We start from the raw sequence: 27,136 nt of genomic DNA on the forward strand, positions 1-27,136 counted from the left end.
GAAATGTTTCAGACGGGTCTGTCCGGTTCGGGCTAGATGGGAGTTCTCTGAATTATTCTTACAACTTTTCGAGTAGTTGCGAAGTGTTTCAAAAAGAAAGTTGAACAAGGCTGACCGAGGGCTTCGTCTGCTGCCTGGGAGGAGGCCCTGCTTCTCTCTCCTTTCCCAGGTGGGCTCTGTTCTTGTCTTGGTGGCAGGGAGCACAGTGTGTAGGGTTCATCTTTCAGGTTTGACATTCACAGAAATAGTTTTCCTGACTTGTGAAGCTGATCAGCTTTCTTTTTAAGAAAAAAAAAAAATTAAGTGGATTCGTGGCTTTTCCTGGGACTTTTGTAACTAAGTATCACAAACTGGGGGCTTGAAACAACAGAAGAGCGTCCTCGGGCAGTTCTGGCGTTCCCGGGGAGGGTCCGTCTACCTGTCCAGCTCCCCGGGCTCCGGGCCCTGGGCTGTGGCCCCATGGCTCTGCCTCTGTTCTCACGTGGTCTTCTCTGTGTGTCTCTGTTCAGATTTCCCCTTTTTATAATGACGCCACTGGGTTATGATCTCATCTTACCTTGGTTAAATCTGCAAAGACCCTGTTTTCAAATAAGGTTATGTTCGCAGGTATTGGGGTTGGGACTTCAGCATGGCCTTCTTTGGGACACGACTCATCCACAACAGTGAGTGGCCGCCTCCATCCCCGGCTTTGCTGTGAGCCGACGGGCACATCGGAGCCCACCCCAAAACGCATGTGCTGTCACGTCTGGACCCACGTCTCCTGGGCACCGATGACGTGGTGCTGGGAAGTCACAGGGTGCGCGGCTGGTTGGCAGCAGCCTGACCGTCCACCTACAAGGCCACTGCCCCATGAGCTCCTTCTTCTTCTGCCAGCACTTAAGACAGGACGTTTAGCAAGCATTTCTCGAGAGGCGCCTGGGTGGCTCAGGCAGCGAAGCGTCTGCCTTCAGTCCAGGCCATGACCCGGGCTCCCTGCATCGGGCTTCCTGCTCAGCAGGGAGCCTGCTTTTCCCTGTCCCCACTCACGCTCTCTCTCTCACGCGCGCTCTCTCTCTCAAATAAATAAATAAAATCTTAAAAAAAAAAAAAGTATTTCTTGAATTCAAGGTGTAAGTTTCCAGTCCTGCAGGTTTCGTGTGAAAAAGTACTAGAGTTGTGTTGACCCAAGGGTGTGCATGGAGCCCGTGGAACGTCGAGATGTGGTTCCTGTGCTCAGAGGCCCCCAGACTCGACCGCAGCCCACAGCAGAGGCTCGAGCGCTGTCTTGGGAGCGCCTGGAAGCTTCCCGGAGGAGGAGCAGTGTCTGGCGGCTGGAGGGGCTTGCTGTCCCTCTTCCATCTGTGCAGAATTTGCCTTTGCAGGTCAGACCTGTTAAACTAGCACGTTTGTACCGCCCAGTGTCTTATGCACAACCAGAGTGAGGTAGAGGGAGCTTAACTGCCCATTAAGACCAAGCGTGGTTTAAAGAAGAAACATCCAGAACGAGACTCAGGTCTAGCGGGACTTGTCTGGGAGGGTGCGTACACACCCGACCTCTTCCCCTTTCTTTCCCCGACCCACAAGACAAAGAAATTCCCCCGGACCAGCTTCCCAGCAGCGGAAGCAGAGAAACTGGAAGTCGGAGCGGCTGCGTTAACTCAGCCCTCAGGTGGGCACATGGGACTGGCCCGTATCCGAGGCCTTTCTCCAGACTCCGGACGCTGCCTGGCCCTTTTCTGTCCTCTCCTACCCCCATCGCACGCTTCTGGGTACCAGGACCGGAATTAGGACCCCTCCCCCTGAAGCGCTGGTCTCCGGGCCCATGTCTTGATGGCTGGTGGCCCAGCCCCCTGAGGCCTGGCAGAATCCTCGGCTGGCCCGGCACTTGGCTCTTGGCTCATGCTGGACCTCTCCCTGGCCCTGCCGGGGCTCTCATAGGGACTCCCTAAGGGCAGTGCCCTCACCATCTCTGTTCCGAGGTCTTGCACGCGCTCGGAACCATCCTGAAACACAGAGGCTCGTTGGCTGTCAAGGTTCTGTAGCCGACTGGGTTCTTCTCGTCCATGTGACGTCAGGTGGGCCTGCAGTCCCCCGGGAGCTGGGCTGGAATGACCAGGCAGGTGGCTGAGTGGTCTGGCACCTGGTGAGGTCAGGGCTGGTTTGGGCTGCTGGGGTGGCCCTTCGCTCCACACCATCTTAGGTCAGCTCCTGTAGCAGAGTAGCTGGGCACAGACCTGTCCACCTACAGAGGTGGATGCTGCCAGCTCCTTGAGGCTCAGTCCCAGGCCAGGGTCAGTGAGGGAGCCCTAGACCCTGAACTGTGGGGTGGTGGCTCATGGGGGGACCTCTTCAAAGGCCAGCGCTGTCCTCTGAACGTGTGCTGCTCCCTACGGCCCCCCCATGAATGGTTTGTAGCCCCTTCTGGGGAGCTGCCCTGCCCAGCCCCTCCCCATGCCCCCACAGCACCTTTACGGTGATCTAGAATCGTCCCTGCTATGGCTCTGGCCTTCTGGGGAGGGGAGTGCCCTATGTGGGAGGTGGGGTGGTGCCCTCAGCCTTGGGTGGGCTCCAGGCCTTGGCATGCAAACACAGTGGGTGGTACGGCCTAGAATTCTGCTCCCCTGCTTAGAAATTTTTTTGGAGGGTCTTCGGTGTAGGGTGGGGAGGGGCTCCGCCCCTGTGGTGTTTGGACAGGGGGCACCTGGGCACTGGGCCCTGTGGCCAGGGTGGGGTTGCATCCGAGAGAGGAAGTGACGCTGAGGCAGGTAGGGAGGCCGGTAGGGAGGTGGGGGCGCTCCAGGCCCCTGCGAGGACAAGGAACCGAAAGAGGCACAGAGGAGGGGCCGGAAGTGAGGGCTGTGCCCACAGGGCCTCCAGACCTGAGGCCGAGCAGCAGGAGGGCCCCCAGGTTTGCATTTTTAGATCACGCTGGGGCAGTGTGGAGAATGTGAAGGCCTCTAGCTCCGCTCTGTGCCAGTTTGTCCTCAGTAGAGAAAATCTGGGGAATAGCACGTCCCACCTCGCCAGCCACGGCTGATACTCCGACCTATAGAGAGTCTGATCTGTAAAACGGTGTCTCATCGTGGGTACCCTACCGTCGAGTTTTTCAGAACACAGTAAACCGTTGCAACAGCCCAGAGTACGGAGATAACGTCCGTGTGGGGAGCTTGGAGCCGAGTTTCACGGCAGCTGACCTCTGCCCTCAGACGCACAGGGTCGGGCAGAGGGCCCTTTCCCCGGCGATGAGCTTTGCTTCTCCCACCTGTCTGATTACCGCGTGGGCTTCGGCCACGGTCCTTGGCAGTTGCGTGTGGTGTGTGAATGTGCGGGGCTGCCTAACCAAGCACCGTGGACGGAGGTCTCCACACGGGGTCTCTTCTCTCCCGGCCCCGGGGGCCACGTCCTCCTTGGGGGCATCTGTCCCTGTGTCTCTGTTGTGTAGGGACAACGCCAGTCCTGCTGGACTAGGGCCCATCTGGGGACCTCATCTGACCCAGTTACAGCTGCAATCACCGCGTCCCCGAGGGAGGCCGCGTGCTGGGAAAGTGGGGGTTAGGAATTCAGCAGTCGGATTTTGGGTACAAAAGACCCCACAACAAATGGCGATACGCGAACACAGGTCTGTAGTTGAGCAGGGGTACTTTCACAGAGGCAGATGTCTAAACGACCGGCAACCGACTGTTGTCATGTAAAGAGTGCCTCTCAGGGGTCTGCACGTGGCTGGGACACCGTCACAGAGGACATCACCCCCAGTGCCAGGTCGCTGAGCCCTCGGGACCCTGTGCAGCCGGCGGCTGCCGCCCTGCCCCTAGATGAGTTCGTGCTTTCTAGAACTCCGCACACGGCGGCTCGCACTCCGCGTGATTACGTTGAGATTCGTGCGTGTCTGAGAACGTGACGTTTAGGCACTGGGCTGGGGGCACGTGGACGCCTTCCTGCCGGGCGTGTCCTTGGGTTGGGACCCACCCCACGGCCCCGTGTCCCTGCAGACGCACGCATGCGCCATTTCTGGGTTTGACGGTCACGCTGCCGTGAGTGTCTGCGTGCGAGCCCGCGTGCGGGGCCGTGTCCTCACTTCTCCTCACACCTCGCGTGGAGGTCACGGGTCGTCTGGTGTTTGTTTGGCTTCTAAGGGTTAGGGTGTGTGTGGCGGTTGTCGCCGGCATGCCCTGAGGCCTGAGGAAGGTGAGCCCCTTCCCGTGTTTGGTGGTTCAGGTATCTTCTGCGCGGTGTGTCTGTTCGAAATACGGCCCGTTAAGAAAATCCCTCCCAAGTGACTACAGGAGGGGTGTTTAGCATAGTGAGGTTGGCCCCGACGTCCGTGGGGGCGCCCTCTCCTCCGCGGCGTGTCGGCGGGGCAGCCTGCGGGCAGCGTGGGCCACACGGGCTCAGAAGGGCTTGGTTCCAGCACGAGGGCTATCTTGCTTCCACTCGAAAGCAGTGTCCGCCTGTTAGATGACAGTCAGGGAGAAGCTTGAGTAAGTTCGCATTGAGCTTAACAGACACGCACGGGTTACAGGTTACAGGTAAGAAGGTGAGTGACCTCGGCGTAACCTGGTTGGCGCAGGCATTTGAGAAGGACACTCGGGCCTTACGAGTTGTTCAGATCAGATGTGGGCTTTTCTCGGGTGGGACTCAGTGACCGGCCGGGGGAGGGTCCCGCCGGCTAGTGCGGCTGACCCGATGCTTGTTTGCTTGTAACAAGGGCACAAGGTCTAAGTTCCACCCACCGTTTTGCATTTTTATGGGAACCAGGGGTCTTCCTGGCGGAGCTCCTGATGGCTGAGAGGAGCAAGGGACCCCAGCCCGGTCCCTGAACTCGGAACACGCGATGCCGTGAGCGACGTGCATCCACAACGGTCTTCAGATTTCGTGGTCCTTGTGCATTTTGAGACGTGGTGATGCGTTTGGACTCTCCCCGTGAGGCGCTAGCAGTCATGCGACAGCAGAATGAGTGAGAAATTTGTGTCTTCAACAGCATGGCCTCTGCTGATAATTTGTGACGATGGCGTTCTGGTTGAGACCCCCTTACCTTCAGATACTGGTAGTAGAAGGCATTGGAATGTAGTCTGTGACTCCCCAGACCGGAGATTGGGGTGCCCTGTCCCGAGCTGGTGACGGCCTGGGGACGGAGATGCCCAGCCCTCAGCATCCTGGGCGCCCGAGTCCTAGAGCTGGCAGGACGTGCTCCTGTCGTGTGGCGAGGAGGCCGCAGGGACCAGTTCCCGTGCTCCGGTCGGAGCGTTTTCTTTATGTTGGAGCCCTCGGAGCCGCATCCTTGCCCCTGGGTCACCGTGCCGAGCGGCGCTCACCGGAGCCAGCGCAGGACAGCGGGGTGGGCTTGGTGCCACACGCACGCTTGTTCTGAAGCTGGCTTCTCTGTTGGCCGGGAATGTGGTGTCTTTGAGCTTTGGGTCTCCTGGCTTGCAGCCTGGGGACGCCCTCCGCCTTCCCTGGAGACTGCGGGATTGGAAATTGCACCCGAGTGTCCCACCTGTTGCCTCCCAGAGGACCCCCCTTCCTTAGGAGTCTTGGTGACCTGCATTGTCCACCGTGTCCCCCGTTGTCCGTGGTTAGGGCCCCCGAGTCCGCATCAAACCCCCCAGAGCTGGTCAGGCGATGTGACCTCTCCAGTCTGGTCTGGAATGTGGATCCAAGATGTTTGGTACCAAGGTGGTTCTGTTTTATAAGTGATTCTGTCGGAAACAGTCTCTCTCGATCAGCAAGCTCTAAGTGGGGAACCTAGAGGGGAAATAAGAAAGAAAGTTGGGAAAAAACAGCAGGGAGAGGGTGCAGCTTTTCAGGGGTGCAGCCTCGGGTGCCGGGCGGTGACAGATCGCCTGCTTGCCCTGTGGTCTCGCTCAGCCCTGAGACCCTGACCTCGCAACGTTCTGGCATCTGTGTTTCTTCATGGACCACAGGCTCTCTTAGAAAGGGCCCCTTACCCACGGAGGGTGCCGCACGTGGGCCTGGAGTTCGTGAGAGTGCCCTGTGCTCTGCGTAGCAGCGCAGGTAATTCGGAGATGACAGGTTACCTGTCCACAGGTGTGTCTGCGGCCAGATGTGTCTCCATGAGGTGGTCCACGGCACCTGGGCAGGTGCTCTGCTCTCCGTGCCCTCAGAGAACCTCAAGGCTGCATCTCAGCTGTCAGGCCGTGGACGACACGACCCCTGTGGTCAGGTGGGTGGGACTCCCAGGAGCCCCTCGTAACGGAAATTCAGCTATTCTCCTGAAGCTTCTTTGGGCTTGGATAGATTCCACGTACCCTTAATATTTTCATAGCAGACTCTTATTTTAGACTCCATTTCTTTTTTTTTTAAGATTATCTATTTATTTATTTGACAGAGAGATAGAGACAGCCAGCGAGAGAGGGAAGAAGCAGGGGGAGTGGGAGAGGAAGAAGCAGGCTCATAGCGGAGGAGCCTGATGTGGGGCTCGATCCCACAACGCCGGGATCACGCCCTGAGCCGAAGGCAGATGCTTAACCGCTGTGCCACCCAGGCGCCCCTTAGACTCCATTTCTTTTTAATATACAAGTAACTTTTTTCCCTAATGGAAATCGTGTTGGGGGGTCCCTGGGGCCCCAGCCCTGCCAGTGCAGCTGCCTCCAGCAGGGAGGGAGGGAAGAGGGTGGGGGAGGGTGCCCAGGACCCGGCCAGCGGAGGGAGACGAGGGATGAGAGCCTTTGGCTCTTTGGGCCTGTCTTCGTAGCCTCAGAATGTAAAACAAAATAACCACATATCTCACCACATTTTGTTTTATTTTCATGTATTTTAATTGTATTGCCAGTAAAACACAAAGGTGGCTAAAAATTGGAATCTGTCGGTTTTAACATTTCCGTGGGAGCAGCAGCCCAACAGTGGTTTTTAGATAAATATTAAAGGGTACCTGCTCACTTCCGAGGAAACAAAAAACAATTAAAAATAAAACTTTAAAAAAGAAAATTAGAATATGTTTGTGAGCCTGACAGCCCCAATTAGCAAATACTGTATTTTAATAGAAGCCACAGACCTTTCCTCTTCGTTTTTAGAAATTAAAGTATTACAGATAAAATTGAAATCCCCCACGTTACGTTCCCCACCCCATTCCTCTCCTCTCCCCTCCTAGATACATCCCACTTCACGAATTTTGTGAGCATTGCCACACACATCGTGATACTTGCTCTACTAATAATCGTGATGGTGGCAAACGTAGTGGTTTAGTCTGTGTAGACGTTCTTATAAGGATTTTGTAGATATTAACTCATTTAATCTTCATAATAACTAAAGGTAAGTATGATTATTACTTTCATTTTACAGATGAAGAATTTGAGGCACAGAGAGGTTAAGTAACTTCCCCAAGGTCGCACAGCCAGTAGTATTGCAGCCAGTATTCCAGTCCATGCATGCTGACTGGACGGAGCATGTGGTTTTGGACTCACTGACAGGAAATGACCGCTGTGCCTCAGGAGCCACAGTGGGGTTGTTTTGTGGAAGTCCTTTCTTTAATTTCAATAAATGTTACCATTTGTAGCCCTTTGCAACATGACATCTTCATGAAACATTTTTGGTGTTTATTCTTTTTGACGTGTGTAGACCTAGAATGTTTAAGTGTTATGCAGTGTTCGTTGAGGGTTACCCGTGGACAGGTACCGATTTCCGCTTTTATTTCTAGTTAATGTCTCCCACTATGCATAGGTACAAAATGTATTTTGTGATGAGAATCTTAGTAACTTACTTTTTTCGAACCATTGAAAGATTGAATTCCAGTGTAGGTAACAGACTGTTAGGGTCACGTGTGCAGTGTAGTGATTCACACCCAGTGGTCATCATGGTAAGTGTGCTCCTATCCCCACCACCTGTTTCCCACGTCCCCCACCCTCCTCCCCTCCGGTGACCATCAGTGTGTTCTCTAGACTGAAGAATCTTGTTTCTTGGAGTGTCTTTTTATTTTTTCCTTTGTTCATTAGTTTTGTTTCTTAAATTCCATGTATGAGCAAAATCGTATGGTATTTGTCTTTCTTTGACTTCTTTTGCTTGGCACAATACTTTCCAGCTCCATCCATGGTGTTGCAAATGGCAAGATTTCGTTATTTTTGTGGTTGAGTACTATTCCAGTGTGTGTGTGTGCGCGCACCTCCTTTATCCGTTCACCTATTGACGGACACGGGCTGTTTGCATAGTGTGACTATTGTAAATAGTGCTGCTAGAAACATAGGGGTGCATGTATCCTTTCAAATTAGTGTTTTTGTATTCTTTGGATAAATACCCAGTAGTGGAATTACTGGATCATACAGTATTTCTATTTTTAATCTTTTGAGGACCCTCTGTACTGTTTTCCAGAGTAGCTGCACCAGTTCGCATTCCCACCAGCAGTGCCCGGGGGCTCCCCTTTCTCTGCGTCCTCAGCAACACCTGTTGTTTCTTGTGTTGTTGACTTCAGCACTCTGACTGGTGTGGGGTGATGTCTCACCGTGGTTCTGATCTGTGTTTCCCTGGTGATGAGTGATGTGAAGCATCTTTGCACGTGTCTGCTGACCATATGGATGTCTTCTTTGGAGAAATGTCTGTTCATGTCTTCTGCCCATTTTTAAATTGGATTATTTGGTTTTTGGGCATTGAGTTGTATAAGTTCTTTATATAATTTAGATACTAACTTTTGATTGGATATGTCATTTGCAAATATCTTCTCCCGTTCAGTAGGTTGTCTTTTAGTTTTGTTATTCCCTTCACTGTGCAGAAGCTTTTTATTTTGATGAAGTCCCAATAGTTTAGTTTGCTTTTCTTTCCCTGGCCTCGGGGGACCTATCTAGAGAAATGTTGCTCTGGCCAATGTCAGAGACTTTACTGCCCACGCTCTCTTCTAGGACTTTTATGCTTTTAGGTCTCACATTTAGGTCCCTAATCCGTTTTGAGTTTATTTTTGTGTATGATGTAAGAAAGTGGTCCAGTCTCATTCTTTTGCATGTAGCTGTCCCATTTTCCCAGCACCATTGGTTGAAGAGACTGTCTTTTCCCCGTTGCATACTCTTGCTCCTTTGTTGAAGATTAATTGACCATATACTTGTGGGTTAATTTCTGGGCTCTCTATTGTGCTTCACTGATCTATTTTTATGCCAGTACCATATTGTTTTGAGGACTGCAGCTTTGTAGTATAACTTGAAGTCGAGAATTGTGATGCCCAAGCCTTGCTTTTCTTTTTCAAGACTGCTTTGGCTATTCGAGGCATTTCTGGTTCCATACAAACTTTACGTCTGTCTGTTCTAGTCCTGTGAAAATGCTGTTGGTATTTTGATAGGGTTGCATTAAATCTGTGGATTGCTTTGGATAATATAGACATTTTAATAATGTTTGTTCCTACAATCCATGAGCATGGAATGTCTTTCCATTTCTTTGTGTCATCTTCAATTTCTTTTTTTTTTTTTTAAGATTTTATTTATTTATTCGACAGAGATAGAGACAGCCAGCGAGAGAGGGAACACAAGCAGGGGGAGTGGGAGAGGAAGAAGCAGGCTCATAGCGGAGGAGCCTGATGTGGGGCTCGATCCCATAACGCCGGGATCACGCCCTGAGCCGAAGGCAGACGCTTAACCGCTGTGCCACCCAGGCGCCCCTCAATTTCTTTTTTTTAAGATTTTATTTATTTATTTGAAAGAGAGAGAGAGAGAGAGACCCACAGCGTGAGTAGGAGGGTGGAGGCAGAGGCAGAGGGAGAAGCAGATTCCCCGCCGAGGAGGGAGCCCGATGCAGGACTCGATCCCAGGACCCTGGGATCATGACCTGAGCTGAAGGCAGACGCTTCACCGAAGGAGACACCCAGGCGTCCCCCTCTTCAATTTCTTTCATTGGTGTTTTATAGTTTTCAGAGCACAAATCTGTCACCTCCTTGGTATTTTATTAGTTTTGGTGAGAGTTGTTAGTAGGATGTTTTCTTAATCTCCCTCTCTGCTGTTCATCGGTGTATGAAATGCAGCAGATTTCTCATATCGATGTTGATTCCTGCGAACTTACTGAATTCATTTATGAGTTCTGGTAGTTTTTTGGTGGGGTCTTTACTGTTTTCTAGATATAGAATCGTGTCGTCTGCAAATGGTGAGAATTTTCGTCTCTCTTACCAGTTTGGATACCTTTTATTCCGTTTTCTTGTCTGATTGCTGTGGCTAGGACTCCCAGTACTGCACTGAATAACAGTGATGACATCCTTGTCCTGTTCCTGACCTCGGGGAGAAGCTCTCAGTTCTCCCCGTTGAGTCTGATGTTCGCTGTGGGTTTTTCATAGAAGGCCTTTATCGTGTTGACGTATGTTTCCTCTAAACCTACTTGTTGAGAGAGTTTTTATCATGAGTAGATGCTGTATTTTGTCAGATGCTTCTTCCGTATCTGTTGAAATAATCATGTGGTTCTTATCCTTTCTCTTTTGATGTGATGTATCACACTGATTGATTTGTGAATGTTGAGGCGTCCGCAACCCGGAATAAATCCCACTCGATCATGCCGAACGGCTTTTTTAATGTATTGTTGGATTTGGGTTGCCAGTATCTGGGGGGTCAGGGTTCTTGGGCCTGTGGTTCTCTTTTTGTAGTGTCTTTACCTGGTTTTGGTATTGGGGTAATGCCGGCCTCATAGCATGAGTTTGGAAGTTTTCCTTCCTCTTTCATTTCACAGGGCACTTTTAAGATGATTTCTGGTGGTGTTTGGAAACATACTGTAACGACCAAAGGAAGGTGTGTGTGTGTTGTGATGCTCTGAGTCAATAAAGAAGTGTGTGGGGTGGACCGCACCGAGTCCTGGGGGGCCGCCCCTCACAGGGAAGAGGCGGATGCCCCCACGTTTGGACAGCGTAGTTCTCTGCCCTTAAACACATGTTGGCAGTTTTGGTGAGCGGTCCTGCTTGACTAACCAGCTGGGAATGGCGTACTTAAGCGGGAAGATCGGCCCCTGACAGCCTTGTCTTTCTCTGGGAGTGTTATGGGGAGAGTGTGTCCTCCACCCCCAGGGCCTCGGACTGCGATCTAATTTGGATGTAATTGGTTAAGATGAGGTTGTTCTGGAGTGAGGTGTCCACCGTGACCCGTGTCCTTGTAAGAAGGGGACACTGGGACACAGGCTCACAGGGAGGAGGTGTGGGAACATGGAGGCAGAGGCCTGGTGGTGATGCTTCTGCATCCAAGGATGGCCAAGGACTGGCAGCCGCCAAGCTGGGATGGCCCTGGACACACCCTCCCGCGGAGCTTTAGAGGGAGCTGGTCTGGGCCTCTGGCCTCCGGCTGTGCGAGGATCCGGTTCCCTGTGAGGGCCTCCTGGTCTGGAACACTGTGTTCTGGAAGCCCGGGGAAGCTAACAGTGGCAGCAGAGAGGAGAACCTGGCAGACGGATGGGGAGGCGGTATCAGGAGAGTGCCGCAGGAGGGCACCAGACCAGAGTGCTGTCCAGGCCGGAGCCCCTCCAGCCCTGGAGTCTTCCTCCCTTGAGCTGATTAGTGCTGGGGTTTCGGAAGGTGGTAGGGCTGGGGCTGTAATGTCTGCCTCCAGGCCTTTCTGCCCCATGGGTTTTCTTTGTGTAGGAAGCCCTTGTTTTGTTTTTACTTTTTAAGAAGATTTATTTATTTTAGAGAGAGAGCCAGCAGGGGCGGGGGGCAGAGGGAGAAGCCGACTCCCCACGGAGCACAGAGCCCCACGTGGGGCTCGATCCAGGACCCTGAGATCATGACCTGAGCCGAAACCGAGAGTCGGACGCTTAACTGACTGAGCCACCCAGGTGCCCCTGTTTTGTTTTTAAAGATGTATCTTCGAAGATCCGGGATGAGGCTCCCTTGGGTTATTTCACCTAGATTTTACATTTAGGTCAGAAAGTCCCTTCAGTAACTGATGGCCGTTCGCCTTCCGTGCCGAGGGGCGGCCGCTGTGTGTCGGTTCTGTTCAGAATGTGGTTGTGGTGGTGGTCAGCCTTGACCCCACAACCTCGCTGCAGACCGCTGCTCAGGTCCACCCGCCAGGCGGCTGCCCTGCGGCCAAAGGCACAGTCCTGCCCCCGCATAGCGGCCGGGCCGTGGAGGAGGGTGCGCTCCGCCGAACTCCCCGGGCGTGTTTGTCAACCGCGTGGCTAACCCGCGTGTTCTTGCCCCCACAGAGTCCGTAGAACGGCCACACCAAGACTTCCAAATGAACAACCGAAAGGAAGACATGGAAATCGCGTCCCACTACCGGCAGCTGCTCCGCGAGCTCAACGAGCAGAGGCAGCACGGCGTCCTGTGTGACGTCTGCGTCGTCGTCGAGGGCAAGGTCTTCAAGGCGCACAAGAACGTCCTGCTCGGCAGTAGCCGCTACTTCAAGACACTTTACTGCCAGGTGCAGAAGACGTCCGACCAGGCCACGGTCACACACCTGGACATCGTCACGGCCCAGGGCTTCAAGGCCATCATCGACTTCATGTACTCTGCCCACCTGGCGCTCACCAGCAGGAACGTCATCGAGGTGATGTCCGCGGCCAGCTTCCTGCAGATGACGGACATCGTGCAGGCCTGTCACGACTTCATCAAGGCCGCCCTGGACATCAGCATCAAGCCGGATGCCTCGGACGAGCTTTCCGAGTTTGAGATCAGTGCCCCGCCCGGCAGCAGCACGGACGCGCTGATCTCGGCCGTGATGGCCGGAAGAAGCATCTCCCCGTGGTTGGCCCGGCGCACGAGTCCTGCCAACTCTTCTGGAGACTCGGCCATCGCCAGCTGCCACGAGGGAGGAAGCAGCTACGGGAAGGAGGACCAGGAGCCCAAGGCCGACGGTCCTGAGGACATCTCTTCGCGGTCGCTGTGGCCTGGCGACGTGGGCTACGGGTCTCTGCGTGTCAAGGAAGAGCAGATTTCACCGTCTCATTACGGAGGGAGTGAGCTGCCTTCCGCCAGGGATGGTGTAATACAGAACTCTTTCTCAGAGCAGGCTGGAGGCGATGGCTGGCAGCCTACAGGTCGCAGGAAGAATCGGAAAAACAAGGAGACGGTCCGGCATATCACACAGCAGGTGGAGGACGATAGCCGGGCCGGCTCCCCAGTGGCCTCCTTCCTTCCGACGTCTGGGTGGCCGTTCAGCAGCCGAGACTCAAGTAAGCCTTTTGTGTTTTACGGGCAGGGGCTGAGACCCTGTCCTGCCACCGCGGCCCCAGTGCACTGCGTGTCTGAGGCCCTGTGGCCGTTTGTCTTGTGGGTGAAGCATGCAGTAGGACTTTGGGGGCCCCCAGCAAGACACTGCCCGTGTCACCGGCATGCAGAGGCCAGCTGAGGGAGGGCTTCTTTAAAGCTGAGGGGTCAGCAGCTGGAAAAGGGGTGACACCTGGCGTGGGGTCAGTTTGAAGGGTCTGCTTTCCTTTTTATAGGGCAGCCTTTCTTAAACACCGGTGAGAGGATCTTCATTTTGAAAGATGTAAACATTAAAAGGTTAGAAGGTGGAAAAGTGCATCAGATGAGGTGACGCGGAGGTGGGATGTCTCAGGCACTCACTGTCCCGGGGCCTCGGCTCTGGGTTTTCTGTCCAGCAGACGGGAGTTTTGGTCGTTGTGGACGTTGAGCAAACCATCGTGTGCCCGTGTTTTGTCCCTGGCCAAGAGCTTATCTCGACCTGGAGGGACCTGAAGGCCTCTGGCAGTAAAGCACTCCTCAGCGAGAGATGTTTTCTCGTTTCCAGCCAGAACGGCTCTGTGGTTCAAGCTGACAGACCTGTCGGTCTCTTGCACTTGCTGGGCGTTTTGCTGCACCTCGAGGGGTCCCCCTGACTGCACGTCCGGCCCTGCGTTAGGGTCAGTGTGGCTCTGTGCTTGGCTTTGCTGAAGCTGGTCCGCACGGTCTGGACGACAGTTCTGTGTCTGTCTCCCAGACAAGTGGGTAACAATCTAGACGTTTACGAAACACCAGGTGCCCTTCCTGCTGCGGACCGCGTGATGGTTACTGCTAGCCCTTCTCCGCGGCAGATGGGGGACCTGGCTCCCCCCAGCCCGGCCCCAGCCTGGCCCCAGCCCGGCCCCAGGTGCAGTGGGGTGGGGAGGGATGAGGAAGGACATTCGGTGGAATAGAGTTGGACCAGAGCAGGGTGGAGGCATCTTAGCAAGGTCTTGTCCTGGGGAGGGCCCTCCAGGAAGGTCAGAAATCATCTGGAACGTGGGAATGGACGGAGGTGAGGGCAGCAAACTGGGGTAATGGTCCTGCAAAATGTCCCGGGTGGTAAGCATCCTGTACTCGGGTGGGGGGCACCTGCCCATTCCCCTGCGCAGAAGGCTTCCTGGGCAGGGTGGGTGGGGCCCCTGAATGAGCCCGGGCTCCTGCTCTCTGCTCTCGATAGGCTAGCTTTTAATATCGTGGTGAGACACATGCGCCATCTCCTTTACTCTTTAACCCGTTCTAAGTATAGAACGTATTGGCATTAAGCACGTTCACGTTGTCATGCAGTCTTCATTGCTGTTTATCTTCAAAAGGTTTTCATCATCCCAGACCGAAACTCCGTATGCGTTCAGCGGTGCCTCCCCGAGATGCGCTTAGCTTGTGTTACTCCTTGTCATTCCCTGTCCCTGTGTGTTCCCAGCCCTGAGCACACGGCCAGACCCCTGCGTGTTCAGTACAAGCTGGTTGAATCGTGGTTGTTCAACCTTGGGCAGATGACTCTGCCGTGGGGACTGTCCTGGGCAGTCTAGGACGGTGTCAGCATCCCTGACCTCCATCCACCAGATGCCAATAGCAGCCCGTCCCCGAGTTTGGTGACCACCAGAAGTGTGTCCAGTCATCGTACGTGTCTCTGACGGGCAGCGCCCCACAACTGTTGGAGTGTAACCGAGCTAAGAAGAAGATGAAGTTTCTGAGCTGCTAGAAAAGCCGCCTCCCTCCCCGCCAGCTGTTGGTAAGGAGAGGTACGCGCCGTGCGCTCCAAACTTTGTTTAGAATCCGTCACCAGCTCTGACTGAACTCCGAGAAGCCGCAGTCCCTGGTGAATGACTTAAGGACACATGTTTTGTGTGGAACCTTCTGGGGTGGTCAGTGCTGCAGTCCTGTCCTGGGACGCCCGCTTGAGTGCCGTGAGCCGCCCAGCGGGCTGTGATGCTGGAGGCCTTGCGGTTTGAGGGCCCATCAGCACAGCGAAGAATGTTTGCTCCTCAGGCCTGTGGGTTTGAGGTTTTCAATGCAGTTGTCAAGCAGAAGGTGTTTTTAGAGTCCAACAAGTGCTTTCGGCTGTGTACTTTTGCTAATGTCTTAAATCCCTTGGGTTACCACGGCAACTGTGAACCGCTTCTGTTAGATTATTCTGAGTTGCAGAGACAAGGACATGAGGTTGTAGGCTCGCACAGGATGGCTTCTGCCTGCTGTGGTGGCCATTTATTCCTCTACTCTGGAGCTGGGGCCGGGCGCGGGAGCCTGAGCTGTGATCCCAGCGGAGCTCAGTTTGTTTTCGTTCCGTATTTATTACCTCTTGGAGAAGAGTAGTTTTAAATTCTCATCCTATTTGTGGGAGAAAGGGCCCTATTCCAAGGGAATGTGTCAGGCGGTCCCTGCAGATCATTTGGGGGCTCAGGACAGATGCTCAGATATCCAGCTCTTCAACCAGGGCTGCTGGTCCCGGGCCTTCTGTGTGTTCCCACCTTGACTTGTGGTCATTCGGAGCCTGTTAGCATCGAGTGATTTTTCCAAGCAAAAGGTCAAGAGCATTTTAACCCAATGGATTCCAAGAAAGTGTCCGTGGGATTTACTTCTGAGTTACAGCAGTTCCCTTGTGTGACAGCTCGCGGGCGCAGGTCGGCTGCGCGTAAAGTTGTGGCCAGACCCGCGTTCCCTCCCCTCGTCCTCCTTGGGGCCTGGCTCCCCCCTTTGTGTGTGGCCCCGAGATGGCCCCAGACCCCCGATGAGGAGCTCTGTCCCTGCTAATTCAGAAGCCGGTATGGGAAGAGCCCAGGTGCTTGTCCTCATGTTCCTGAAGGGTTTTGCGGAAAAGAGAGTTCTGTAGCTACAATAAAGTGTGTGGTTTGTAAAGTAAATGTTTATACCTAGATTTTTGTAGAGTCGGATCTCGGCATACTGGGATTTTTAAGAACGTGTCGGAACCACAGGACAGCTTCAGGTGAAGGTGGTGTCTGTAGGCTCCCAGCCGGCTCCTCACGCCCTTGTGGCCTCTTCCCTGGGTGGGGGGGCGGGGTGGCGCAGGTGCACCGTCTCTCGGGCGAGGGGAGTCCGCGCTGCCCCCGCTGAGGTTAGAGGGTCCTCGCTGGGGCTGAAGAAGGAGCTGCCAAGCAGGCTCTGCGAGGGCAGGAGGGGAGAAGACGCCCCCGCCGGACTGTCTTGTCTGCCCGCCGGCACCGTCCTAAAGCCCAGGAGGGCGCGGACGGATTCGCTGGACAAGCGGTGAAGCTTGTGGGTTTGAGTTAAGCTACATGTCAGGTCCGTGTTCTGATTGGAGACACAAAGGATGAGCAGAGTGCCCAGCGCCCAGGACATGACTGTCCGCGCACTTGGCGCACTTCTCCTGGAGGGAACCGTGCCACCGCCCGTGCTTCAGCAAACCGATCGCTCCTCGTAGAGAAAGTCATCTTGCTCAGGCTGGTGTTTGTGTTTCGGGGGTAAAAGAGCCCGAATGAAAGGTGCACCCCAGGTTTGTGGGGCCGGGACTGGACCTGCCTCCAGCACCCCCACCGGTGGACCCTGTTCCTCGGAGCTCCACCCCGTGACCCCTTCTGCTCTTCATCCTTTCCTCAAAAGTTCAAGCTCAGTTGTAGACCCCCCAGATGTTCTTCCTTCGGGTACGAGCAGAATTGTGCGGAATCCGTTCTGGTTGACCGCGTTGCTGTCTGTCCGGTGGCAGCTGGGGACCCGACAGAGACAGCAGCCGTCTTTGTTGGAATATTGGCTGAGAGCGCGAATCCAGGGGCCGTCATGGGAGCGCCTGCCGCCGAGATGAGAGGGAGCGAGTGTCCTTCGTCCGACCCGGGAGGCCGGGAGAGGCTGGTGATGCGGAACAGCGGGGCAGTAGCAGAGGGCAGATGTCCGCGTGGGTGGGTCTGGTGGGAAGGGGCCCGCGGGTGGAGGAGGCCTGGGGGTCATGCCTGTGACTCTTGGCTCATCTGTGCCCGATGCCACACTTCGGAATCGTTGTCCTGATGGAGGAACCTGCGACCTCGGCTTTGCTGAGCTCCCACAGCTTCTTTTCCCAACGAAAGCACTTCTTTGCCGTCTGGATTTTCTAGAACACCAAGTTCATGAAGGATGAGTCTTTGAAGGGTTCTCACGGACATCCAGCTCAGCCCCCCGTTCTTCCAGGTGCAGACACTGAGGTCACCGGGGGTGCCCAGCAGAGCTGGGAGGACGCCCCACCCACAGGGAGCTCCGCAGGGGAACCAGAGTGTGTCCCGGTTGGTGTGGGACAAGGCAGGCCGCGTCGTGAGGCTGTCAGGCTGAAGCAGGAGGACCAGGTGCTTCTCGAAGCCCCGTGAGCCAGGCAGCACCCGGGCTCCCGCTCAGGAAGGGGGTCTCCGTGGAACGTGCATGCGTTGGTACGACTGCCGTTTTGCTGAGCAGCACTGGGACCTGTGTTTGCAGGGAGTGTGGCCACCTCGTTGTGCCGTAGGGTTGTGCAGGAAGGAGCCCTCTCCAGCTCCCGAGCCCAGGGCGCGGCCCCCCAGCAGCTTCACGGAGCTAACAGCGAAGGTTTTGTGGTCGGTCCACAGACGGACGGACGGCCATCTCGCGGGATCCTGTTTTGGTCTGAACTCAAGGGCTTTTGTCAACCAAGTGCTTACTGTCTTCTGGTGTTTGTAGACCTCGGCAGCGATGCCCGGAGGGTCTTCTGACGTGGGGCGGGAGCCAGAGCCTGGGGCTGCCCGCGTCTGTGGTGCCCGGCATGAGCGGCGAGAAGGAGGGACTGGGTTGTGTGGAAATCTTCAGGGTGAGATTATATATACACGTATATAATATATATATATATGTGAAAGCACAGCTTGTGAACTTCCATTTAAATGGAGATTTTAAGAGGAGTAGTGTTATTGTAAAGTGTTCATTTGAAAATTCTTATGCCACTGCTTTTTTCAAACTTCAAAAACCCGAAGTATCACGTACACACGAGAGGTGCAAACCCCTCATTGTCCAGGTGGCTAATGAGCAGCCCCTCGCGCCAGTCCTGGGGACCGCCTCCCCCAGAGGGGACGCCATCTGCCGCCAGCTTCTCTGAGGCACGCGGCTGTGGGATGAAGCCGTGGCTGTGCCTTCCCACGCGTGTGGGCCCCGTTGGGCGAGTGCACACCGCGGACGTCTTGTCCTGATGTGGACGGCTCTGGGCTGTTGCCAGTTTGGGTCGTGAAAGTCAGTGCTGCCCCTGGTGCTTGTTCCGGTACATTCTGGAGGTGTTCCTAGGGGTGCGTCCATTTCCTACAGCTGCTGTGAGAAATCACCACGAGCCTAGCGGCCTGAAATAGCACAACCGCGTGTCTTACCGATCCCAGGAGTCTGAAGCGGGGAGGTGGCCTGTGCTCCTTCTGGAGGCTCTGGGGGAGAACGTTCCTTGGCCTTCTAGAGGCGTTGCCTTCCTTGGCTCCTGGCCCCACATCGCTCCGCCCTCCTGCCTCCCTCTTCTGCTTAGAAGGACTCTGTGTGGACAGTAACCCACCAGAATAATCCAGGATCATCTTCCCACCTCAGGGTCCCTAACTCCATCACCTGCAAAATCCCTTTTGCCGTGTGAGGTCACATAGTCACAGGTCTGGAGGTTGGGACCTGGACACGTAAGGACCATTATCATCAGCCTACCTAGGGTTACACACGTAATAAAGAAGTGGGGCTTTTTTGTTGTTTGTTTGCTTTCTGAGAGAGGGAGGGAGCATGGGTTGGGGGGGTGGAGAGGGAGAGAGGGAATCTTAAGCAGGCTCCACACTGAGCACGGAGCCTGATGTCGGGCTCAATCCTAGGACCCCAAGATCGTGGCCTGAGCCGAAATCAAGAGTCAGATGCTTGGGACACCTGGGTGTCTCAGTCGGTGAAGCGTCTGCCTTTGGCTCAGGTTATGATCCCGGGGTCTTGGGGTCCAGTCCTGCGTTGGGCTCCCTGCTCAGCGGGGAGCCTGCTTCTCCCTCTGCCTCTCCCCCTGCCTCTCCCCCTGCTTGTGCGCTCTCTCTCTCAAATGAATAAATAAAAACTTAAAAAAAAAAAAAGTCAGATGCTCAACTGATTGAGCCACTCAGGGGCCCCAAGGAAGTTTTTTTGGCGAAAATTGTCATTCTTTCTTCCTTTTTCTTAAGTATACTATACATACAGTAAACACAGATTTCGAATTTGAATAATTTTCTGTTCCTCTCCCTAACATTTTATTGGAGAAATATTTACACTTAGAAGTTGAAAAAAAAAATGAGGGGCGCCTGGGTGGCACAGCGGTTAAGCGTCTGCCTTCGGCTTAGGGCGTGATCCCAGCATTCTGGGATCGAGCCCCACATCGGGCTCCTCCGCTGGGAGCCTGCTTCTTCCTCTCCCACTCCCCCTGCTGTGTTCCCTCTCTCACTGGCTGTCTCTATCTCTGTCGAATAAATAAATAAAATCTTAAAAAAAAAAAAAGAAGTTGAAAAAGCCATGAGCGTGTCTGCTGCTAGAGTCTGCACTTAACATTTTGCTACGTTTGCTTTATTACACGCTTCTCCATCTGATCATCGAAAACCCATCTTGTTTTTCAGTGCATTTCAGAGTACCTGGCAGACGTCAGCATACTTCACCCCAAAACACTCGGGCGAGCATTTCGTTAGAGTTCAGTCCGTGTCCCGTTTTTAGGGTCACTTTGACACCTGACACGCGCCAGTCCCGGGGGACCTCTCGCTGCTGCCACAGCCCTACCCGGCCCGCCTCGCGCTTCCTCCAGACGCAACCACACGGCGGGCGCCCGGCCACGGGGTGTGTGCGTGGCTGCGTCTCCCTGTGGTCGGCACCTGCCGGGCTGTGCCTGGTGTGCTGGTGCCCGAGTACGCCGCCGTGTGCTCCAGGAGACAGTTTTTGCGATGATGGAGAGCCCTTCTGTGAACATTTTCGGCAAGCCCGTTTTCCTTTCTCTTGAGCAAATACCTGGGAGCGTGGTGGCTGGGTCCCGGGAAGGGGTGCCTTGAGTTCCTAAGGAGCTGCAGACTTGCCCAGTGTCTGCACCCCCCATAGTGTGAGGAATTTTGGTTGCTCCGTAGCTTTGCGTGTTGTCTTTCTAATTTGAACCACCATCAGGAGAAAGAACACTTCCGTTGCTGGAGCGGCCCCTCCCGCCCTTTCTGCTCACCCCCCACCCCACCCGGCCACTCCGACGCCTGTCACCAGCGTGGCCTGGGAGCTGCAGCGCCTGCTCTCGTGTCTGGCTTATTTTATTTAACTTTTGTTTTTCCATTTTGAGGTTATTGTAGAGGAATGATGAACTGTAAGGAATGACACAGAGGGGCCCCGTGTCCCCTGAGGCCGTTTCCCCAAGGCTAACGTCTTGCAGAATGCCATCACTGCCACCACCCGTTTCTGGACATTGACACGGTCCACAGACCTCAGCCCCCAGCACGTCGGCCACCGAGGACCCCTGGGTCGCTACCCCCCACTTTGGCAGCCGCCGGTTGGTCTGCGCTTCTGTGCTTTTCAGCTTTTGAGGTCTGTCTGCATTGTCACGCGTGTATCACCAAACCCGGTTTCCAGCGTGTGTCTGTTGTCTGGCTCTGACACGCTGCGGTGGGCATTACGGTTATTCCGGTGGTTTCCGGCGTGACGAATACACCCCTGGGACGTCCTGGGATGGCTTTGTGCCCGTGTGAGTTTTGATTCCTCGTGGGCGAACTCCCGGGGCCGTGACGGCTGGGACTTGAGGCTCGTGCTGGCTCTGTGTGAAGTCCCCGTGGCCTCACGTCATTGTCAGCAGTTGGTACTGTTCGCTTTTCCGTCTCTAAGCGTTCTGGAGGGCGTGGAGTTTCGCCTCCTGTTTGCACCGTGCACTCCTTGGATGGGCCGTGTTGTTGGTCTTCTTTCCATGTGTCTGTCAGTCTTTCTTTCGCACGGCTTTCTTTGTGGGTCCGACCCGGGTGGATTGTGCTGTTGGGTTTGAAGTGTTGGCCGTGACGAGCCACTCTTCACGCTCTGCTTACGGAAGTGTCTGTTCGCGTCTTGAACCCATTTCTCAGAGCTGAGTTGAGAGTTCTCGGCTTATTCTCATAACAAGTGTGTGTCTCGCGAACATTTTCCATCTCTGCTTCACTTTCATTTAGCGTTGTTTCTGGAGGGGCATACCTTGTAAGTTTTGACGAAGCCCGATTTGCAAACCTTTTTCCTTTATGGCTCCGATGTTTTGAGTCCTAGCACAGAAATCCCTGCTGAAGGTCACAAACATCCCCCTGTGTTTTTCCTGGATGTGTCATGGGTTCGGGTGTGACGTGTGGGTCCGTGGGTCACGTTGACTTCTGTGTGTAGGTGTCTAGTTGTTCCAGTACGATTTGCCCAAAACCTGATTCTTACCCATCGAATCACCTTACTGACTATATGGTTAGCAAAGTAATTGATTCAATTATGTATTTATTCAATTATACATATATTTCAACTAAGGAGGATTTATGGAATGATGTGAAAACTTTTTGATAGTTAAGAAAATGAGGAAACTTGATTTGAACTTGGATAAAGAAACATGACCTTTTAGAAATAGAGAATGCGTTTTAGACACATTAAAGTGAGAAGGTAAATGTTGGGTGAAATGCATACTTAGTCTTTTTGAACGGTTTTCTGCCCCATTTGAGTCTGATTGGGCTGTGAGCACCTGGGTGGGGGCAGGGAAGTGTGCCCAGTGGCGCACACTCTCTAGAAACTTCCGTGTGTTGTTTGCACAGGGAACACACCGGGTGGCTCTTTGGTGGACAAGGTGGCGGGCTGAGCACGGTTGGGCTGTGACCTCCGTGCAGACGTTCTCAAATGCACCTCGTGAGCGCTTTAAAGAATCGTGAAGGGTGGAGATTTGGGGAAACAGGGTGCCGGCTGTCAACCAGGCCGTGCCCCCCGCCACAGGACTCCCTGGTTGTGAGGTCAACACCCCTCCCTCCCTGCCCTCCTGGCCTCCTCCCTCCATGGTAGCCACGTCCCCCCGGCCCTGGAGCTCACGTGGCTGGAACACACTCTTTCCATTCCGAATCTGCTGATACCCACATTGCGACTAACGCTGCCTGATCTCCTTTGATCGTTTAAAAATTCTGCTTATTTTAATTACAATCTCTTTTTTGCTTTCCAGCTAAAGATTGTGAGCTAAATTTTCAAAATGTTATGATGTATCGTTTATAGGAAGCGAGAAAAAACACTGTATCCCCCCTAGAATAAACCCTTTACATTTAACACATCGCCCTTGACAATTAGATGTTGGTATCTTTAGTCCTGTTTGCTTCGTTTATTAAAAAGAGGTCAGGGAATGAGCCTGAGTGACTCTCCGTTGCCCGTGCAGTTGGCGTGTGGTCATTTCTTGTTGCCACACACGTGTCCTGTGTCTGCAGAGCAGCCGCTGTCTCGTGCTGTCCCTCCTGTGCCCCCAAGAGGGCAGGGTCTTCCTGTCTCGCTGGAACCAGCGCTGGCCGTTGCTGGTACCTGCCCGAGGAAGCATAGCTTGTGTGCCCACGTGTGTCCGTGAGCAAGCACGTGTGTGCGTGTCACAAGTGTGTGGTGGGCGGACCTACGTGACCAACTTACAAATGCATTTTTGGAGCTCAACCCATTTTCAGACGTGAGGATGGACGCTTGGTGTCCACTCAAGCTTTTTGTAAACAGTGTAGCTTGAGTCCCAGGAGATGCTCGGGGCAGGCAGCCTCGTGGGAAGCCCCGGCCTCCTGCACGTGGTGTTGACTCCAGAACCTCCCTGCACGGACGAGACGTGGCCTGGGGGCTCGGGCACCCTTGCCGGGACTCCGATTTGCGGGGTGGTTTGTGCGAGGGGGCACAGGGTTGCTTGCACGTCGTCCGTGATGTTCCTGGTGGAATTCATCGGGACTTGGGGGTCAGCAGCCTGCGCTCAGGCTGCCTTGGCTCCCAGGCCCCATCTGCCTGGTAGCGAGTTCACACTTCGCTGCTTTTCACGGCCGAGCAAGAGTGCGCTGCGAGGAGGGACCGTCTTGCTTGCCCGTCATCCCCCGACATCGGGGTTGTTCCCCTTTCTGTCACGAATAGTGTCGCCGTCAGCTTGCACATACGTGTGTCTTCACTACTCTGGGTACCAACTCCTCCGGACGCTGGAGGCCGGGTGGTCACTCTGTGTGGTCTCTCGAGGAGCCGGCCAGTTTCTTTACATCCTTATCAGCCCTTGGGACCGTCTGACTGGCCTGACGCATTCTAGCCACTCTGGTCGGTGTGAAGTGGACTCTCGTGGTTTCGAGGTGCGTGTCCCTGATGACCGACAGTGTTGGACGTTGCCCACTGGTCATTATGTGTCTTCTTTGGATGAATATCTGCTCAGGACCTTTGCCCGTTTTAAAACTGGACGATTTTTCTTTTTACTGAGTTGTAAACCTTCTTTATGTATTCTGAATAGGATCTCATATCAGATGTAGGATTTGTGGATATTTTCATGGGCTGTCTTCCTTCCGTCCCTCCCTCCTTCCTTCCTTCTTTCATTGTAAGTAGGCCCACCCAGTGGGGGCCTCGAACTCACGACCCGGAGGTCACGTGCTGCAGGCCCCACCGACTGAGCGGGCCGGGCGCCCTGTCTTCTCACCTTCTCTGGGTGTTCTCTGAGGCATAGAAGTTTTCCGCCTTGACAGAGCCCCAGTTCATCTGTTTTGCTGCTTGTGCTTTCGATGTCCTGTCTGAGAGCCCGTTGCCCAAGCCGGGAGTGTGGAGACTTTCTAAGAGTTTCGTGGTTTTAGCTCTTCTGTGGGGTCGTGGATCCAATTCTGAGTCGCGTTGTCTTTGAGAGATGAAAGTACCGCACGTGCGCCGCGGGCTCTGGCGCTCAGCCCCAGAGCAGACATTCGAGCGGGTCTTCGTCCTCTTGTCTGGGGAGGGGGCACCCCCAATGTTCTGAGCGGACCCCCCCGCCCCGAGGCCTCGGCGGAGACGTCACCACTGTGCCGGGGCAGGTGAGGGGCGTCGGCTGGCAGGACGGGACCGGCAGCTGGGTGTCAGGAAGCTCGTCCCTCATGTGTCCACTTCCCTCTTGGAGAGTCTTCAGCTGACCTGCGTGTGTTTCCTCTCCCAGGTGCGGACTTGACTGTCACCGAAGCCAGCAGCTCCGACAGCCGCGGGGAGAGGGCTGAGCTCTTCGGCCACGTGGACGAGGGTCTCCTGGGAGGAGAAGCCAGCTACCTGGGCCCGCCCCTGACGCCGGAGAAGGAGGAAGCTCTGCACCAGGCCACCGCCGTGGCCAACCTGCGGGCGGCCCTCCTGAGCAAGAACAGCTTGCTGTCTCTCAAGGCGGACGTGCTGGGGGACGACAGCTCCCTGCTGCTGGACTACCTGCCCAAAGGCGCCCACTCCCTGTCCCGTAAGTGCTGGAAGGAGCGCCGGGGGGAGATGAGGCAGCGGGGGAGGGGGGCGCGTCCGTCGGGACCTGTGCTGTGGGGCATCTGGCTGCACTGGCTGCGGGTCGCTCAGGAGGCTGTGCCTGCAGGGCCCACGTGCCGGCGGACACGGTGCTCCGTGTGTGGTTGTTAGGGCAACAGCAAGTGTTTGTTCGAACGTGTCACACTGAAATGGAGGCATCTGAGCCAGCAGCCTTGTCGAGCTTATAAGTGCGGGGCCTGGAAGCGGGAGCCCCGGGTGAGTCAGGAAGGGGGGCCGGACGAGGGCCCTGTGCGCAGGGACAGGCGCGGGCTCCCTCTGCTGGCCCTCGTCCCCGCCTTTGTGCCCGTTCCCTGGCAGTGGGAGCGACGTTCGCATATCCTTGCTTTGTTTCCGCTAGATAATGCCCGTTGCATGCGAGCGTTCTGAAAGGAGTTGGGTGTTGTTACTGCTTAAGTGTCTCCAGCCGAATTCCAGTGATCCGGGAGCAAATGACAGACTAACCCGAGAAACGGCGGAAGGTGCGGCCGAGCAGCCCAGCAGCGGGCTCCCGGGGACTGTCTTCCCCCGACAAGACACAGGGCGTCTGCCCTTGACCTCTAAGGGCCTGTGAGCCCGCTGGGCGCCAGCCCGGGAGTGAGCCACAGATGCCCTGAAGATCCGTTCTGGGGACGTGTGTGGACGTGGCGGTCGCCTGCACGGGGTCTCTGGCCGTCCAAGGAGGGACGTGCTGTTTGGCTGGTGCTCACCGTGGGTGCCGGAGGGAGCGAGGTGCGGGGGGCACACCCCACAATGGGAGGCCCCGAGTGCAGAGGGGTGCCGCGGGTGTGAGTGTGTGGGTGGGCCGGAGTGGCAGCCAGTGTGGACGCAGCGGTTTCCCGACTACCGCGGAGGAAGGAAAGCCGGCTCTTGTGTTGGGGATTGGGGACGTGCATCCTTGTTTTCATTTTTACTCTAATTAAAAAAAAAAAAAACGGTGCTTTTACAACTTTGTTTTCATGAGCGCTGAAATACCCTAAGTTTCTGTGTTGGAGCGATGACGTGTGCTTATGGCCAATAAAGATGCAAGTGGGAGCAATGCTTCTGTTTCTTCATTTCCCGGCACGTCGTCAAGAGCCCAGGCCGCCGTCCGAGCAGCCTGACGCCGTGCTCGGTTCCCGGACTTGGCTGTGAAGTTGGACCGACGCTGGGTGCTTGTGGACGCGCTGCTTGGCTTTGGGCATGCTTTAAAGACTGTTGGGGCCTCATTGCCCCGTCCGAAAATGCATCACACTGCTGTTGTGGGTTTAGGACAGAGTAGCGTCTGTGAGCCCTTGAACGCGTGCTCCCAAACGTGGGTCCCGCCCCACCTCCCGTCAGACCTTGTGCCGCCGGCCGAGACCGCTGGGCCTGAGCGATCCCAGGGCACCGGGGGTCGACTGGGCAGGTTTGTGCCTCTCTTGGGGATGCGACCAGGAGTTTGTGGCTGTGTGGAGAGGTGGGGCTCGCTCGTTCGGCGCCCCCGTAACACTCCTAATGCACGTCTGAGCGCCACGCGTCATGGGCTGCGGGCGGGCCAGACCAGTGCCCGCCTCGGCCGTCACGGGTGACTTTGGAGCGAGGGGTGATTTTCGGTACTTTTCACTTGTCTTCCGTCTGCCAGCCTTTGCCTCCAGTGTGGGCCGGTCCGAAAGGCCTTTGGTGCGTTGTGCTGGGAACCGTGCTGGACCGGGTCTAGACCCCGCTCCTGGTGCAGCACCGCCGGCCACCCCTGCTGGGCCCCTCTGTCTGGGCCCCTCCCCGGGACCCCAGGCCCTTCTGCAGCAGGTCTCACACCGGAGCGAAGCCGCAGGGCTGGCTGTCCTGGGTGGGCTTCTCTCCTCGAGCTTCCTCTTCGAGTGTGGGCCACTGGACGTGTGTTGACCCATCTTGACGTTGGGCGTGCTCTGGACACGTGTGATTGTCAGACTCTTCCCAGTTTGCAGGGAGTGGGGGGAGCTGGGAAGTAGAGTCCTCTCCTGTTTACTTTTAGTACATCTGTGACTAATTCCGGGTCAAGTCACCCAGTGGGTTTTGGTATTTTGTTATTCCTGTGATGTTTTAACCTCCTTACTTTTAGTATTCTAAATTTCCCATTTTTTCTTGTAAGAACCTACCAGAGGCAGAGGGGCCAGAGAACTTGGTGGGAAAATGGGTTATTTAAAAATACTGTTTTCTGACATCCTAAATAAAGTCTGTCTGTTTCCAGGTATATACTAAAATGAAGAATGAAAATATCCAGATAAAAACTCTGTTTCCCAAAACATTGTGGTCACCCGCCATCGTAGCTGCCCCCCTTCCCCCGTCCCTGGTGGGCCGCCTTGCGGAGTCAGGCAGACAGAGGCTGAGCTGCCGTCCTGTGGCGAAGACGTGGTTGTGGCAAGCGGTCCGGACGCCTGCTGCGGAGACGTTTGTCCCCACGGAGGCGCTATTAGCCGTGTGGCCTGAGCCACCGCCACGTATTATGAGATCGCAAGAAGGAGCCGAAGCGACTCCATTTGCTGTCCGTCCGTCCGTCTGCTCCGTGCCGCCCGGTTCACAGGCAGGTTCTCTAAGCGCTCGTGGTGAAGCGTCAGGGCCGACAGAGCCCGCGCCGGCCGCCTCTCTGCCACGACTGCTGGTTTCCAGATGGCCTCGTGGGCACGGGCAGGTTTTCCGTCCAGCTGAATGTGGTGC

General features: G+C 55.1%; 1 protein-coding gene across 4 annotated transcripts in view; it reads left to right on the forward strand.

Moving 5' to 3' along the window:
- Nucleotides 1-27,136, forward strand: part of ZBTB46 (zinc finger and BTB domain containing 46) — a 67,923-nt gene that overhangs the window by 18,576 nt on the left and 22,211 nt on the right. For all 4 annotated transcript variants that reach the window (XM_057312413.1, XM_048222320.2, XM_057312412.1 and 1 more), the window contains exons 2-3: nucleotides 12,088-13,056; nucleotides 24,141-24,425. In XM_057312413.1, coding sequence (XP_057168396.1) covers nucleotides 12,120-13,056; nucleotides 24,141-24,425 — 1,222 coding nt within the window. In that variant the 5' untranslated portion in view covers nucleotides 12,088-12,119. The remainder of the gene's footprint in view (nucleotides 1-12,087; nucleotides 13,057-24,140; nucleotides 24,426-27,136) is intronic.

This window comes from Ursus arctos, unplaced genomic scaffold, assembly GCF_023065955.2.
Source record: "Ursus arctos isolate Adak ecotype North America unplaced genomic scaffold, UrsArc2.0 scaffold_16, whole genome shotgun sequence".
Lineage (NCBI taxonomy): Eukaryota > Metazoa > Chordata > Mammalia > Carnivora > Ursidae > Ursus > Ursus arctos.